Below are 16,989 nucleotides of genomic sequence, written 5' to 3' on the forward strand. Positions count from 1 at the left end.
CATCGGCAGGCGGACTCTCAACCACTGCGCCACCAGGGAAGCCCTGTTGTAGATTCTTTTAGCAATGGCTTCCGATAAATCATGACTTCAGGTAAAAGATAATAATAATAATCTCTTAACAAACAGCCTGTAACATCCCTGTGGTTGACACCAGAACCACTCCCGTCCCACTGAGATCAGGATGATGAGTATTCTTCATAACCACCACTACACAACAACACTGCCCTCTGCTACCTACTACAAAAAGGAGAAAGTAGACGAAATTATCATTATTTCCAGATAACATGGCTTTTATTTATTTTATTTTTTTAACATCTTTATTGGAGTATAACTGCTTTACAATGGTGGGTTAGTTTCTCCTGTATAACGAAGGGAATCAGCTGTACATATACATATATCCCCATATCCCCTCCCTCTTGCGTCTCCCTCCCAGCCTCCCTATCCAATAACATGGCTTTTAACTTAGAAAATCCAGAACCTTATTATAATTAAGGGATTTCAAAACCGATATTATAACTGTCTTCCTATATTCCAGCAATTAATAACAAAGACGTTCCTCGATGAGAAAAATATATTGTAAAGCTATCAATATTTCCAAATGGATTTTAAAATTTAATTCGATTATAGTTGAAATCTCACCAAATTTTGTTTTTCTTAAAACAGAATGAAGGGCTTCCCTGGTGGCATAGTGGATAAGAATCCGCCTGCCAATGCAGGGGACACGGGTTCGAGCCCTGGTCCGGGAAGATCCCACATGCCGCAGAGCAGCTAAGCCCGTGCACCACAACTACTGAGCCTGAGCTCTAGAGCCAGCAAGCTACAACTACTGAGCCCGTGCGCCTGGAGCCCGCGCTCTGCAACAAGAGAAGCCACCGCAATGAGAAGCCCGCGCACCGCAACAAAGAGTAGCTCCCGCTCGCCGCAACTAGAGAAAAAGCCCGTGCACAGCAAGAAGACCCAACACAGCCAAGAATAAAAGCGAATAAATTAATTTAAGAAAACAGAATGAAATAATTCTTAAAATCATCTGCAAGTATGAACAGATGGGAAAAGCAAAGAAAATTCATGAAAAAGAAAGGAGAGGATTAATGAAGTGGACTTTGCTATTTTGGAGATAAGAAAATACAATAAAATGGAACTAATAGCTTAATAAAATAAATGTTAAAAATAATGAGTACTGCCATTTAGTCAACGGGACAGTGTGGAAACAGTGTAGAAAGTCCTAAATCAGAGCTCATGGGATATAATTAGTGAGGAAAGGGTGGATTGCTTAATAAGTGATGCCAAGGTCGTAGGTTAAACATTTGTTAAAAAACTAAATGACTCTTTTCTCTATATGTTACATCAGAAAGCAAACTTCCGCTGGATAAAGCATCAGTACTTGCAGCCCAGCAGTCCCAGCCTCCTTGTCCACGGACACCAGTGGAGCAGAGAGCATGTCCGGCAAGCGTAGAGGCATAATCCGCTCGCCAGGGGCCTGCCTGCTCCTTGGTTCCCTTTGGGCTTTGGTTGTTAGAGAATAAGTGAAAGATTTAGATGAGCAACATTTTAAGAATACCTGGGGGGCAGGTTTCATGGCGGGGCAGAGGGAGAATTTAAATGAAGCCTGAGCAGCGCTGCAGGTCCCTCCCAGACACCATTGTGTTATTACGACCCTTTTTATCCTACATGTTTTATAACAGAAAACTCTTGACACCCCTTAATTTTTTTTTTTTTTTTTTTTGCAGTACGCGGGCCTCTCACCGCTGTGGCCCACAGGCTCCGGACGCGCAGACCCAGCAGCCATGGCTCACAGGCCCAGCCGCCCCGCGGCATGTGGGATCTTCCCGGACCAGGGCACGAACCCGTGTCCCCTGCATCAGCAGGCGGACTCTCAACCACTGCGCCACCAGGGAAGCCCTACACCCTCACTTTGATCATCGTTTTGGAAAATCAGCACATTCCACACAGAAGCACAGATTTCTGACTTCTCCTGAACAGTTGGAAGGGCTGGGGCAGCTTCCGTGTCCCCGTGCACCCCGAAGGGCCACCTGCAGCTCCTTTGTGGTCCAGCTCCAGCTGTGGGGTGCGGGGCTCCTGCCTCAGAGCCGAGCCGCCCCTGCAGCTCTGCTCACGCCCCCCAACCAGTCTCCTTGGGCGCACGCTTCCCGCCCTCTCTCCTCCGGGCTCTCCTGTTTGCCGCTGTCTCCACTGAGCCCCCAGACGTCCCCCGACTTGGCATCTCTGTCACGCCTGGCCCCCTCTCGTCCATCAATGCTCACGGGCAGCCATGGTCTGGGTTCCTGACCCCTCGGCCCTCAGCCACCTGGCTTCTGTTCCCACGCGCCGCGGATCGGTGGCCCCCCAGATGCCAGTGACCAGCCCTTCCCTAATTTCTGGGGGATGTTTCGTTCCATCTCCACTCGCCTCGCCTCCGCATTTGGTGCTGTGGCCCCAGCCTCCTGCTCTCACTGTCCACACTCAGCAAAGCCACCCACCTCCAGTCTCCACCAGCTGACGCCCACACCACCCTGCCTGTCTGCAGATCCCACCCGTGCATCCAGCCGATGACAGGAGGCCTCCACGGGCCCTGGAGTCCACGCCTTCCTCGTGTTCATCTCGGACCAGGGCACCACCATCTACCCCGCTGCCCGGGCAGACACCAAGCTTCGGCTCTCCTTACCCCCGTGGCTAAGACAAGGCCGGTCCCACCCCTCCCACAGCCTCACGTCTCTCCAGCAGGCTCCCTTGTCGCCACCCTCGTGGGCTTCCTCCAGCCACCGCGAGTTCAGGCTCCATCACCGCACCCGGAATGATCGTCACCGAAACTCTGACCGGTCCTCCTCCACAGTCCCTGACTCCGTCTGGTCCACCCTGCACGGGGCAGAGAACTGCACGCAGATCCCTCTCCCAGCCGCATCCGTCCAGCGTTCTCCGCACAAACGCTGCTCTCCTGAGCAAAGCCCTCTGCTGCCCCCTCGCTCCTGTCTGTCCCCGTCGAACGACAGAATCCTGCCCGAGGAGTCACGTTCAGTCCCTGAGAGCACCTTGCTGACCTCAGGTACCCCTGCCGCCCCGTCACCAGCGGAACTTGGGCGTCCGTCAGGTCTCGGCTGTGATCTTCCCCCGAGGGCTCCCTGGACTCCCAGCACTGCTATGAGATGCCCCCAAAGGGAGAGCTCAGGATTTGGGTGCAGAAGGGAGGGGCACACTTGTGAGAGAAAGGAGGAGGAAGACCTTGCTTTGGGATGTGTTGGATCTGAGGGACCACCACTCCACAGTGAGTAGGGCCGCGATGTTCAGACCTCACAGAGGAAGCAGGGGAGGGGCCCCTACTTATCCATCCGTCTGATACTTACTGAGCGCCCACTACTGGGAAGTGATGGTTTCAAGGTACTTGGGGTCGATGGGGAGAGAAAACAGTTGGAAACTTCTGCCTCCATGAAATGGAAGTTCTAGGGAGGACAGGGAAGCAGACAGAACAGTAAACACCGCTCATAACATGCAGATAAGCTGCTCAGGATGTACGGACGTGGTGAGTGAGACCAGAAGGCAGGTCCGGGTTAGGGCCATGGGGAGCAAGTGTCAGTGAGAAGGCGACACCGACCCGGGCGCAAAGTCCCCACGGGTGAGGACTGGCCAGCGGGCTATGGGTGGAGGGGGGACACCGGGGCACCTCTGGGTGCGTGGAGGGCGGCAAGGACACAGCCTGGCTGGAGAAGACTGCCACAGAGCAGTGGTTGGGGCTCTGTCACCAAGGAAGGGGGGACGTCAGCAGAACCTCGTGGGCCATGCGGAGGCCACTGGCTTTCACGCTGAGATGGGCAGCAGCCCTTGGTCTGACGGGCCGGAGCAGAGTGTTTCAAGGAAGTGACTCTTAGGTTCCTCTGCATTTCTTGCTGCTCTCAAAGTTCCCAGTTATGAGGGAAATGTGTGGTCATTTCCAGCCTCGTTAGAGAGGGGATCAGTGGAAGTTTACATGAGGGCGAAACACAGTGGGATTGAGGGAAACAGTGGAAGGGGGCCGGAGCCGGGTGAGCAGAGAGGAGGATGCGGGTGCGCGGAGGGGCGGCGGCGGGGGTAGCTCTCCCCCAAATAGGGGGTCCCTTGCACTGAGACTCAGGGCACCCCGACAGGGGACGTGAGCAAAGTGGAGACAGCACCAGCCTGCGCCCCCCTCTCCCACCAACACCCGCTCTGGCTTTGCAGCAAACGGGGAATAGACACAAAGAGTGTTCCTGTCTGGAAACGTCCTTCCATGTCCCTTTCAGCAGACTCCTTGTGAGGACAGGAGGGAACGGGAGGGGGATCGGGCAGGCAGGCATGGGTCGGGGAGAGAGCTGGAGAGCATATCCTGTAAGTAGCTTGGGCTGGAGGACAGGGACAAGCAGACCTTCGGCAGGGGTTCCCCCATGTTCCTAGAGTCGGGGGCGTCTCCTGGGGAGCGGACAAAGTGGGCAGTGGCAAGAGTGCCCCTCGGTGGAGAACTTCAGAGCTCAGGGGGGAGGATGCTGGAGATGCGGGGTGCAGTGGGGTGATGCACGTGGGGAGGAAGCCCCCACCTTGTGAGATCAGGGACCTCTCAACCCCGGCCCCGCCCCAAACACTTCCCTCCGAGGGACGAGGTCCACAGGCAGCCAGACCGGCCACTTCACCGAAGGGCAGGACCCCGCGGAAACCTACCTGGAGAGCCGCGGGTGACCCTGGCCTCCCCGAGCCCAGCGCAGGCCGGGCGTCGCTCCTCTCTGCCCACTGGGCCCTGAGCGGGCGGCCTCCAGCGTGGCCTGGCCCGTCCTGAAGCAGCCGGCCTGGCTGTAGCATCTGCCAGTTCAAAGGCGGAGCCGGAAGAACGGCTGCCGGCCATCTCCCCATCGCGCATAGATGCGGGGCTCCAGGGTCCACTTACCCCCTCCACGGAGATGTAACTGCCCACATCACCAATTAGCACGGAATCTCCTGTTCCCAGGCCTCCGGTCCCTGCTCGTGACGTCTGCTGGGGGCACAGCCCCGCTGGGCTTCGCTGCTGACACTCCCTGTGCCCCGTCCAGGTGTCCAGGCCGTTGACCGAGCTTCCTCCCCTGTCCACTCAGTCTCCAGCCACACAGCACTGTCCCTACCAAGACCTCTGCTACCCCTTCCTTTGGGGCTGGGGAGGGGTATGACTCCTGCCTGGGGGCAGGGGTGCTCCATGTGCCATGACCGCGGCGTGGTCCAGGGCGATGGACTCGGTGGGGACCCTGCTCCACCTCGGGGTTCATGGATGTTATTACTCACAAAGTGGCAGGGAAATTTGAGTTTCTGGCATAAGAACTTTTCCCCCATATATGTAATCAACACACACACACACCATTGTATTAGTCTCAGCCAAAACAGGCCCGTCTTGCAAACATTTCCAAAAGATGGTTTTGTGTTGGCAGGAGAACAGGAGTGACCTAGAGGCCTGTGCTTGCCCAGGGAGTCTGGGGCTGCCCTTGATGGAGAATCACTGAGCTTGGACATGGGGAGGAGCATGCAGAGGGGAGGTTGTCATTCTTGTAAATAAATACCCCAACTTGCCAGTGACTTTCCTGCTCTCTGGGAAAGCCAATGGAATGAAAAAAGGACGCCCGATTACAAAATGGGCGGACAGACGCTTCATCAAAGAGGATAAAAGGACGGCCAAAAGCACAGGAAAAAGTGTGCACCACCATTAGCCACAACCTCACTGCTGGCCAGGATGCAGGGAGACTGGAACTCCCGGACACTGCTGGTGCGGCTGCAACTCTGGTCGTACCGCCACCCTGGGAAACAGCTCAGCAGTTTCTTATAAAGCTAAGTATATTCACACAGAAACCTATGCACGAATGTTTACAGCAGCTCTTTTCATAATTGTTAAAAGCTGGAAATAACTCGGATGTCCTTTAACAAGCAAATTGTACTACGCCCACGCAATGGAAGCTAAGCAACTAACGAAGAGTGCGGGTGGAGCTCACGTTTTCATGTTTCTGTCCATTTGGATAACGTCTTCTTACGTTTTCAGCGTGCGTTTCCCTATAGCTGCCGGTAAAGTTGGGCCCCAGCTCATACACTCAGCGTCCAGTTGGCTCTTTCTTGAGAAACAACTACTTAAGTCTTTTACTTGTTTTTTTTTTTATTTTAATTTTTATTGGAGTCTAGTTTCTTTACAATGTTGTGTTAGTCTCAGGTACACAGCAAAGTGAATCAGTTATACATACACATGTATCAAGTCTTTTCTAGATTCTTTCCCATATAGGTCATTACAGAGTATTGAGTAGAGGTCCCTGTGCTACACAGTAGGTCCTTATTAGTTATCTATTTTATATATAGTAGTGTGTATGAGTCAATGCCAGTCTCCCAATTAATCCCTCCCCTCCTTACCCCTTATCCTCTTACCCCCTGGTGAAAGACTGAAGTCTTTTACTTGTTTTTAATTGAACTCACTGTATTTCTTGCACTGATTTGAATTCTGTGTTCATAACTTCAGGTGTATTTGGTAATTTATTTGTATTACAAGTATATTCTCCTCTCTGTATATTGGTATATTCTCCATTCTTCATCCTCTCACTAATTTCTTCTGATGAACAGAAGTCCTGGGCACCAGTCTGTCTGGGGGCCCATCCCTTCCCTACTGAGTCCATGGGACTTGGGGCAAGACCACCTGTTCCTAACTCCTGGGAGAGTATTAATTAGTCTAAGCCTGTATACTAAGTGTGGTTGTTACATCCATTCGCCCTCAACAGATCCACAAGAACCCAGAATTCAGAAAACCAGCTCACAGTGTTGCCTTGGAAAGAGTTCAGCTTCAGGTAGACATGTGACCTAAGTTGGTCCATGGTGCTGATTGAGGGAAGTTACTCATTAATGGAGAGATGCCTTCTCCGTTATCAGTCTCACTGGTTCACGTTTTCTTTTAGGTTGGCACTGTTCAAGAAATGTTTGCTCTCTCAAAGTCAGAGGGGGTCTCCCGTGTCCTATTTGGGAGGCTGTCTGGAATTCCCTCCTTGCAGACCACATTTATGCATTCCTTTGCCCTCAGGTGTTATCTTTCTTTCTCTCCATTTGTCATCGATTTTAGTCCAAACTTTTCCACCTTTGCAAGGGACATTAGTTTCAGCCCCTGTGCTAGTCCAGAATCCTGGCAGCAATGCCAGTCCAGCAAGGGCCTCCCCCACACATGGGGGGGGCACCCAAGGGCAGAGTCCATGGGCCTCCTCAACCAGCGACCACACCGCTGCATTCCCCGCCCGCTCCAATGTTTCCAGAGAGAATGGGGCACAATTCACCCCATCTCCCTCGGAAATTCTGGCCTAAAGGTTTAAAGCACCCTTATAGGTTCTTGCTGAGGGGCCTTCCCTGCTTCCAGTACCTGCAGTGGCAGCCCTGGTCCCAGGACCACTGCACAGGAAAAGGCAAGTTGAGAACTGCATCTCCCCCTCCCCCTCCCCCAGCAAAGGAGGGGGCTACTGAGTAGGGACCCTCTCCTGGCCTCCCTCGTGCTGAGAGGGAGCCAGTGCTACGTACCCTTTAAACAAGCGTTTCCACGATCCGTTCCAACTCCCCATCAAACCACTGCTCTGAGGATGAAATGCTACGTGAGGTATCCACCGGATACGGTGTCTCTTTGCCCACTGTTGGACACCGTGGGCTGGAAAGCGTGTTCCCTGGTTTGAAGAAATGTGGCTCCGCGGTCCAAATCGGTACAGTATCTTATTTCCAGTCTTTTTACAGTGTTTCAGCATTTTCACCTACCGCCGGGTATGCAAAGCCTTGTCCGGAGTGTCTCTTCCCGTCAGGACCCATTTACAGCCTCCTGGAGTGCCCGGACAGGAAGCTGCCCGCCCACGTGGAGCTGCCCTCCCTAAACCAAGACTCTTATGGTTGGTCAATCAAGAGATGGTCATAGGACGTTGTCTGTGCGGCAGCGGGATCTGGCCGCTCTGCAGACGGCCCTAAAGCCAGCCATAGGCAAAGAGGCTCCCAGCGCGTGAATACAAGGAACTGGTCCTCCCAGCCCCAGGCAGCGTGTTCCTGAGTGTCTGTTTCATGTCATCATGGAACTCCCTCCGTATTGCAGTGTTTCTCTGACATGGCCCAAGACATTATGGGTATCTCCGGCTTCACGACTATTTTATGTCCTCAGTCTCGGGGACACTCGCACTCAATGCCCAACAGCCACCAGTGATTGGCTCTCAGATGGTGTGTGCCATCACCGCTGGGTGTGGAGCCGTCCTGGTCCAAATTCCCAGCGTTTGCCACTGGGCGGCACTCACGGGCTTTAGCCATGAGCTCCAGTCTGCAAAGTGTGACTTACAGATTCTTCCAGAGTCATAACTGAGTGGGGATCATCAGCGCCAAGGGCATGGTAGAGCTACGGCTTTTTGCGGCTCAGATATAACCTGCTGTTGTTTAGTCCCACATTCAAACGTGGCCTTCCTTCGGGTGTGGACCGGAGCCAGCCGTATTCCCAAATGTGGCATTTGCGCCCTCCAAACAACCCAACCATGCATGGTGTTTCTCCTAAGTTCCAGGGATAGGCAAGGACTGCAGTTTCTTTTCAGTTGCCTGTGGGATGTCAAGAGTGGCTTCTCCCAAGAATTTCACTGTCTGGTCTGGCCCTTCCGTCTTTGCTGGAGACATTGGCCAGCTTCTAGTAATCACGTGTATCAGCGTCGTACATGTCAGGCCCAGCTTGCCCGTCCAGTGTCCGGTGTTATTTTGGCAATACTTGTTCTTTCCAAACAACCCCGGCCATCCTACCCAGACACTTTTGGTGGGACTCTCTCACTCAGGCTAGTGCCCTCTGGGGGGCTGTTCTCGTCCCTCACCTCTCTGTAGTCATTTGCCCTCCCTCGGTGACCTCCAAGATCACTATCTCCGTGTGAGGTCGTCCAGTCTCCTCCATCCCCACCCGTAAAGCACAAATACTAAGTGTGCAGCTCAGTGATTCTCATGAAAATCCCCGTGAAACTACCGCCACGTCAAGACTGAAAACACTTTCAGAACCAAAGAAGGCCCACTTTTTTGTGTTCCTTTCCAAGTAATACCTTGCTCCGAGGGTGACGACTATTCTGATCTCTAATAACATAAACTGCTTTTGTCTGCTTTTGAACATTATAAAAATGGAATTACATAATGTACACTCTTTTGTCTGGCTTATTTGTCTCACCGCAGTGCCCGTGAAAGTCATCCATGCTGCTGCATGTAGCAGAGTGCTTCATTCTTTCCCACTGCTGCCTCGTATCCTATCACATAGATAAACAAAACTTATTTATCCTCTCCACTGTTCATAGCCATTTGAGTTGTTTCACTTTGGGAGTTATTATAACGCAAGCTGCTATGAGCCATCTTTTGTATATCTTTTGATGGTCGTAAGTACTGATTTATATTGCAAATATACCAAGTAAACTAAAACTGCTGGGTCACATGTTTAACTTTAGCAGATAATGCCAGCGAAGACTTCATGATTGCTTATACAGAAAATTTCAAAGAATCTATAAAATATCTCTTAGAACAATAAATAAGCTTAGCAAAATTTCAGGATACAAAGTAGGCATACAAAATATTTATATACTAGCAATATTTATATATACTAGCAGTAAACAGTTGGAATTGAAAATTGAAAAGTACCATTTACAATAGCACCAAGAAATGAAATGCTTCAGTGTGAATCTAACAAAATAAGCACAAGATATATTCACACAAAATTATAAACACTAATTTTAAAATTAAAGAAAGCCTAAATAAATGGAGAGATAATTCTTGGTCACGAATTGGAATATTCTATACTGTTAAGATATCAGTTCACCCAAATTTGATATATAGATTCAATCAATGCAAACCCAATCAAAATCCTCACAGATTTTCTTTTTTGGGTACATATTTATGAGCTAATTCTAGAATTTACATGGAAATGCAAAGAAAGTAGAACAGCTCAGTTATCTATTACCGATTAATAAATTACCCCAAAATGAGAGGCTAAAAAACCCAAAAACAAACAAAACAAAACAACAAAACATTTATCATCTTTCAGTTTCTGTGGGTCAGGAACGTGGAAGCAGCTTAGCAGGGTTGTTCTGGCTCAAGGTCTCTCTTGAGGCAGAAATCAAATGTCATTTCTGGGCTGTGGTCATCTAAAGGCTCAACTGGGGGAGTGTCCGCTCCCAAGATCACCCGGGTCCACAGACAAGACTCAAAAGCTCTACTTCCAAGCTCATTTATGCATCTTTTCAACAGTACTGACTAATGCCATTGCCGTTGACTTCCTCCAGAATATGCAATAAGAGACAGAAACAGAGAGAAAGAGAGAGAGGGAGAGAGAGGGAGAGGGAGATGGGGAGAAGAAAACCCCAAGGGGGAAGCCAGAGTTGTTTCATAATCTAATCTCAGAAATACATCCCATATCTTTGTGTATTCTATTCATTTGATTCATTTCTATCCCACAATGAATAATACACTCCTCATTCCATCCCAGGGTTCCCCAAATCTCATCCCATTACTGCATCAGCTCAAAGTCTAGAATCTTATCATGTACATTAGGCCCAAGTGTGGATGAGGCTCCTCAGGTGCAGTTGCTTAATTATGGCTCATTGAGTACAGTTTTTCTCCATCTGTAGACCTGTAAAACTAAAGAGAGAAGTTCTTTGCATCCCACACACGCCAAGACACAATGGTGGGTCAGGAATAAGGTAATGTCTATAGACATTCCTGTACAAAAAGGAAGGAAACGGGAAGCACAAAGGTGTCACTGAACCATAGCGAGTTTAAAATCTAGCTGGGAAATTCTGCAAGTTCCTTAGTTATGGCTGGACTGCCTGGGAATAATTCTCTCTGGCTCTTTGCTCTGCCCTCTGGGTTCTCAGTTCTGCTATTTGACCCATCTTTCCTTTTACATGAAAGGTGTAAAATGTTTTTAGCTAAATAGCTCTCACCCTGACTTCTGCCAATACACACAATCCCGGGGACAGAAGGCCTCTCCGCGTTCTGACTGATCACCGTCCTCCTCACAGCGAGCTGGTGTTGCTTCCGCGTGTTTAGCTCTTTTAAGAACCTGGAAGGTGTCCTGCAAATCTTGGGGCTCCTTGAGGCAACTCCTTCTATACTTGGCATTCTGCTGGCAGACAATGTCCTTGTGCCACACAGAGGTACCATCGTGTGAGTAAAGGGGGCTTTGGGGTGTATCCTTATTCTCTTCTGAAAGAGTTTTTATGACTGAGGCACCACTTTAGATCCTTCTAAGATCTTAACGAAGGATTTCATGGTCACAACCTTGGCTTGATTTCTTTCCCCGTTTTCCTAGCAGTGCCCTGGATTTGAGTTTTTCTTAGAGCTCATCTCTCTTTTTTTTTTTTTTTTTTTTTTTTTTTTTTTTCTGCTGGAATGGCATAATGAAAAATAGATTTTAAAATGTACTAAGGACTGGATGGGCTCTGCATCCTCTTAAGGTTATTTCCAAACTGTCTCTCTCTCCCTCTCCCTCTCTTTCTCTTTCTCTCTGTCTCTCTGCTGCTCTCTCTCTCTCTCTCGTTTTTCTTTTTTCTTTTTCATTAAGCTTGGGCTTTTTTTTTTTCTTTTTTTGCAGTACGCGGGCCTCTCATTGTTGCGGCCTCTCCTGTTGCGGAGCACAGGCTCCGGACGCACAGGCTCAGCGGCCACGGCTCACGGGCCCAGCCACTCCACGGCATGTGGGATCCTCCCGGACCGGGGCACAAACCCGCGTCCCGTGCATCGGCAGGCGGACTCTCAACCACTGTGCCACCAGGGAAGCCCAGAGCTCATCTCTTAATTGAAGCACGATCTGTCATCTGGAGAAAAGGAGAATTTTCAAAACCACAGATTCCTGGCTCCTTTTTGTTTAATAGCATTTAATTTAGTTTATCTATATCCTCTTGCGTTTTACTATAAGGATCAAAAAGAAAACAGGTGGCACCTCCAACACTTTGCTTGGAAATCTCCTTAGCAAGACATCTCAATTCATTAACCATAATTCCTACTTTCCTCATTAACGCAGGCAATAGCATTAACAAACTTTCTGCCACTACAAAACTGGTGTCCCCTTCTATACAGCTTCCAATAAAACTCCCCTCACGTTCCTGTAAGCCCTTATCAAAGACCATGGGGCTTCTATAAATAGCTTCCTCAAGGCACCCTAGACTTTCACAAACACCTCATCAAAGCTCAATGCCTGGTTCTAAAGCCACTCCTACATTTTAGCATTTTGTTATGGAAGCGCCCACTTCCAGGTGCCAAAATCTTTTCTAGATATCTATTAATGCACAACAAATTATCCCAAAATTTAGTAGCTTAAAACAAACACATATATTATCTCACAAAGTTACTGAGGGTCTCCCATCTGGGAACAGCTTAGCTGCAGCACTTTGAATTCAGTCAACGTTTTGGCTGCAGCTGCAATCAGCTGAAAGACCCACTTCCAAGCTCACTCATGTGATTGTGAACAGATGTCAGTTCCTCACTGGATAACTCACTTCCTTGCCAAGTGGATCTCTCTATATGGTGCCTGAGTGTCCTGACAATATGAAAGCTGTCTTACCTCAGAGAAAATGATGAGGGAGACAGAGAAGGAGAGAGAGATAAAGAAAGAGATCAAATGAGAAACCACAGTCTTTACATAACTAACCTATTCTTGGAAGAATCACATCATCACTTCTGCCATGTTCTACTCATTAGAAGGAAGTAACAACGTTCTCAAGGGAAGGGAACTAAACAAAAGCATGAAGCCAGGAGGCAGAGATCTTCTGGGGGCCACCTTGGAAGTCGCCTACCTACCACACAAATCATAGACTGGAAGAAAAAAAATATATACACATATATATTTTGCTACCAGTCCTTATTTAAAATTATAAATATAAACATATATAAATATATATATATGGAGAAAGAGAGGCATTACATAATGATAAAGGGGTCAATTCTCTAATAAGATATAACAAACTTTAATGTGTACGCACCAAACAACAGAGCATCAAAATGCATGTAGTAAATGTTATAGAACTGCCAGGAGAAACAGATGAATTCATCATTACAGCTGGAGATGTCAACACTCCTCTATCAGAAACGGGTGAATCTAGCTGGCAGAAAATTAGTAAGGACATAGTTGAAAACAATGCTATCAATGCTATCAATGCTATCAATCACTATAATGGACATCTACAGATTACTTCACTAACAACAGTAGAAGACACATTATTCTCAAACTTGCTTGGAACACTCACCAAGACAGATCACCTGCTGGTCTGTAAAACACCTTAACAAATTTAAAATAAAAGAAATCTTACAGTTTCTACCCTCAGCCCACCATGGAATAAACTAGAAATCAGTAACAGAAAGATAGCTGGAAAATTTCAAAATATGTGGATATTAAACAACCTACTCCTAAATAACATATGGGTCAAAGAAGAAATCTCAAAAGAAGTTTAAATATATTTTGAACTAAATGAAAATGAAAACACAACTCATCAGAGTTTGGGGAGTACTGTGAAAGCATATATTAGAATACAAGAAAGATCTACAATCAATCATCTAAGGCTCTACCTTAGGGAAACAGAAAAAGAAGAGAAAATTAAATCCAAAGTAAGCAGGAGGAAAGAAATAATAAAAGTTAGAGCAGAAATTAATGAACTTAAAAGCAGAAAAACAAGAGAGGAAAATAATGAAACCAAAAGTTGGCACTTTGAAAATATCAATAAAATTGATAAGCCTCTATCCAAGCTAACTAAGAAAAAGAGAAAGAGGACAAAAATTACTAATATCAGAAATGACAAAGAGAACAGAACTACAGATACCATGGACATTAAAAGGACAATGAAAGACTACTAAAACAACCCTATGCCAAATAATTTGACAACCTAGATGAGATGAAATGGACTGATTCCTTGACTCTGCACAAGTGGAGGTAATAGAAACACCCAGCTCAAGAAAAAAATGAAGAATTTCTGCTCAGCAAAACTCACACAAGAAGAAATTGACAACCTTGTTATGGCTATCTCTTTTAAAGAAATTAAAACAATAATTGATAACCTTCCAAAACAGAAAGCACCAAACCCAGAGGGGTTCACCGGTGAATTCTACCATTCAAGACAGAAATTGTGCCAGGGCGCACCGCAAGGAACAGTAGCCCCCGTTCGCCACAACTAGAGAAAGCCCGCATGCAGCAACGAAGACCCAACGCAGCCAAAAATAAATTAATTAATTAATTTAAAAAAAAAAAAAGGAATTGGGGCTTCCCTGGTGGCGCAGTGGTTGAGAGTCCGCCTGCCGATGCAGGGGACACGGGTTCGTGCCCCGGTCTGGGAAGATCCCACATGCCGCGGAGCGGCTGGGCCCGTGAGCCATGGCCGCTGAGCCTGCGCGTCCGGAGCCTGTGCTCCCCAACGGGAGAGGCCACAACAGCGAGAGGCCCACGTACAGCTTAAAAAAAAAAAAAAAAGGAATTGTGCCAATTCTCTGTAATTTCTTTCAGAGGATAGAAGCAGAGGGAACAATTCCCAACTCATTCTATGAGGCCAGCGTTTTTCTAATACCAAAACCAGATGCAAACATTACATATGAATGGGGGGGTGGCAAACTTCAGTACATAACACAGAGCTTTTTTTTTTCATATAAATTTACTTATTTGTGGTGTGCGTGGGCTTCTCATGGCAGTGGCTTCTCTTGCTGTGGAGCACGGGTTCTAAGCGCACGGGCTTCAGTAGTTGCAGCATGCGAGCTCAGTAGTTGTGGCTCACGGGCTCTAGAGCGCAGGCTCAGTAGTTGTGGCGCACGGGCTTAGTTGCTCCACGGCATGTGGGATCTTCCCGGACCAGGGCTCGAACCCGTGTCCCCTGCACTGGCAGGTGGATTCTTAACCACTGCACCACCAGAGAAGCCCCACAGTCTTAAAGAAGAAAAAATATTAATGATAATACCTACCTTGCAGAGTGGTTGTAAGGATTAAGTGGTAAAATGAGGTAAAGATCTGAGCAGGGAGCCTCACCCACACTAAGGAAGAGCCAGCCACAATCCTCGCTCACAGTATCTCTCCAAAGCCATGTTGCTTTGACTACACTCTTTGGGACTGTTAACCAGTAATACGCGTAGGTCACGGCTCACGCTGAAGTGAAGTTACTAGGGAGGGGTAGGGGGACTTTACCGATTAATGCATTAGTTTTTACTCTGGATTTTGGCCCCTCAAGTCAATGTGAAAGGACGTTGCTCTGTCATTTCCCTGATTGTCGAGCATCCTGTCAGATGCTCAGTGGCCATTTGCACGTTTCCACGTATCAATTTTTCATTCCTGTCTTTTGCCCACATTTGCATTAGGTTGCCTAAGTTTTACTGTCGGTCTGTAGGAGTTCTTTATATATTGTGAATGAGTCCCTCGTGAGCTACGTATACTGCAATACTCCCACAACTGCAGTTCGACTATTCCTCGATGGCATCTTTTGCTGAGCAGAAATTCTTCATTTTTTCTTGAGCTGGGTGTTTCTATTACCTCCACTTGTGCAGATGGGAAATGCAGAGGTAAGGAAGTTAACGAAATTAGAGGTAGAACCACGACCCGGGCCTGAGTGTCCGAAGCAGGGCGCTCCACTGCGCTGCTCCAGGGTGAAGCCCGCTCTCTCCCCTCGGAGGGCCAGTCCAGGCAGGTCTTGTCACCTCCAAGAGCCTCAGCTTATTCACTTGCAAACTGAGCACATGACCCTCCCCTCTGGAACATTCTGAGGACTTGATGGAATATAAACGCTGTGCTCAAAGTTGGCTTTCAATGAAAGGCATCTTTGGAGCATTATTAGGAGCATCAGCAAGATGCTAAGTAAAGAAAAAATACAGCTAACTGTTCCAAATGTTCTTTTCACAGCAGGTTTGGTGGTTTTCCTGTCTCAGCAGCAAAAGTTCCAGCAGCTTCCTTCAACATTTATTTAACTGCTCTGGGCACAGCTGGGGACAGAAGTGAGGCTTACAAGTGACAGGATAAATTAAGTCTCAGCAAAATAAACGTTAAAGTTGAAAGAGTCAAAGGAAAAAAATTAAAAACAAACGAAACCAACAGCAGCAGCCGTGGACTGCCGGCTGGAGCGATCATCTGGGTCCCCATACGGGCCCCTTCCGACAGGAAGCCCCCATCTGCCGACCCCAAGTGCCCTTCAGCAGTACAGAGTTGTCTCTGTGCTGCCAGGACATGGGCCAGTTCTCGGGGGAGCAGAAAACGCTGCGGTGCGGGGCAGACTCCCGCTGAAGACGGCTGAAGATGGCCCAGCACGCCTTCCTCCAGGCAAGGCCCACGGGGCCTGCAGGTCTCAGCCAGGCCCTGACAGTCTCTCCAAACTCAGGAATTCAGCCATGAAATCCGTCCCTCCTTTAGAGCTAATGTCCCTGACCTCGAAGGCCAGGCCTTCCTTCTCTCGAGGAGCCCCCTCGCCACCCTGCTGGCGGCCCACCTGGCCTCCTCTGGGCCCTGCACACGCCTGGGCCGCTCTCTCCCTCCCTCTCCTGAGGTTCCCTCTCCCATTCCCCTCAAGGAGCGGGGATGGCCCCTGGCTGCCTGCCTGCACACCTGCCCTCACACCTGCCCTCACACCTGCCCACACACCTGCCCTCACACCTGCCCGCACACCTTTACAGTGTTTTCACAGGCTCTTTGCTTGTTGTCCTTCCCCACAGGGCTGTGAGCTCCATCTTTTGTGAAACTTTCACACACACACATCTGATCATATATATACACACAAGTATCATAACCCGTGGGCTACGGTGGGTGTACAGGAGGAGGTGTACGTGCACACACACACACTCACCCCCAAAATATTCCTCTTTACACACCCGAGAGGCAAGTTCTATATATCAGATGAACAGGTATAAATGTGCCAGGTAACAGCCCACCTCCTGCATCTCAGCTTCCCCAGCCACAGGGCCCTATGGAACCCCCTCCAGGTCAAAGGCCACTCTGTCTAGGGGGTGCAGGGCTCCCCGTGCTGTGCATGCACCAATGCTTCTCCAAGCGACGATCGTTCACTCTTT

At 48.7% G+C, this 16,989-nt stretch overlaps 1 protein-coding gene across 1 annotated transcript in view; it reads right to left on the reverse strand.

Moving 5' to 3' along the window:
* The window catches only part of LOC103086889 (olfactory receptor 6B2-like), a 21,153-nt gene that overhangs the window by 3,280 nt on the left and 884 nt on the right, over window positions 1–16,989 (reverse strand). Inside the window, 2 exon segments of the mRNA XM_082931479.1 lie at window positions 4,663–4,800; window positions 4,886–4,969. Coding sequence (XP_082787605.1) covers window positions 4,663–4,800; window positions 4,886–4,969 — 222 coding nt within the window.

This window comes from Lipotes vexillifer, unplaced genomic scaffold (assembly GCF_000442215.2).
Source record: "Lipotes vexillifer unplaced genomic scaffold, Lipotes_vexillifer_v1.1 scaffold988, whole genome shotgun sequence".
Lineage (NCBI taxonomy): Eukaryota > Metazoa > Chordata > Mammalia > Artiodactyla > Lipotidae > Lipotes > Lipotes vexillifer.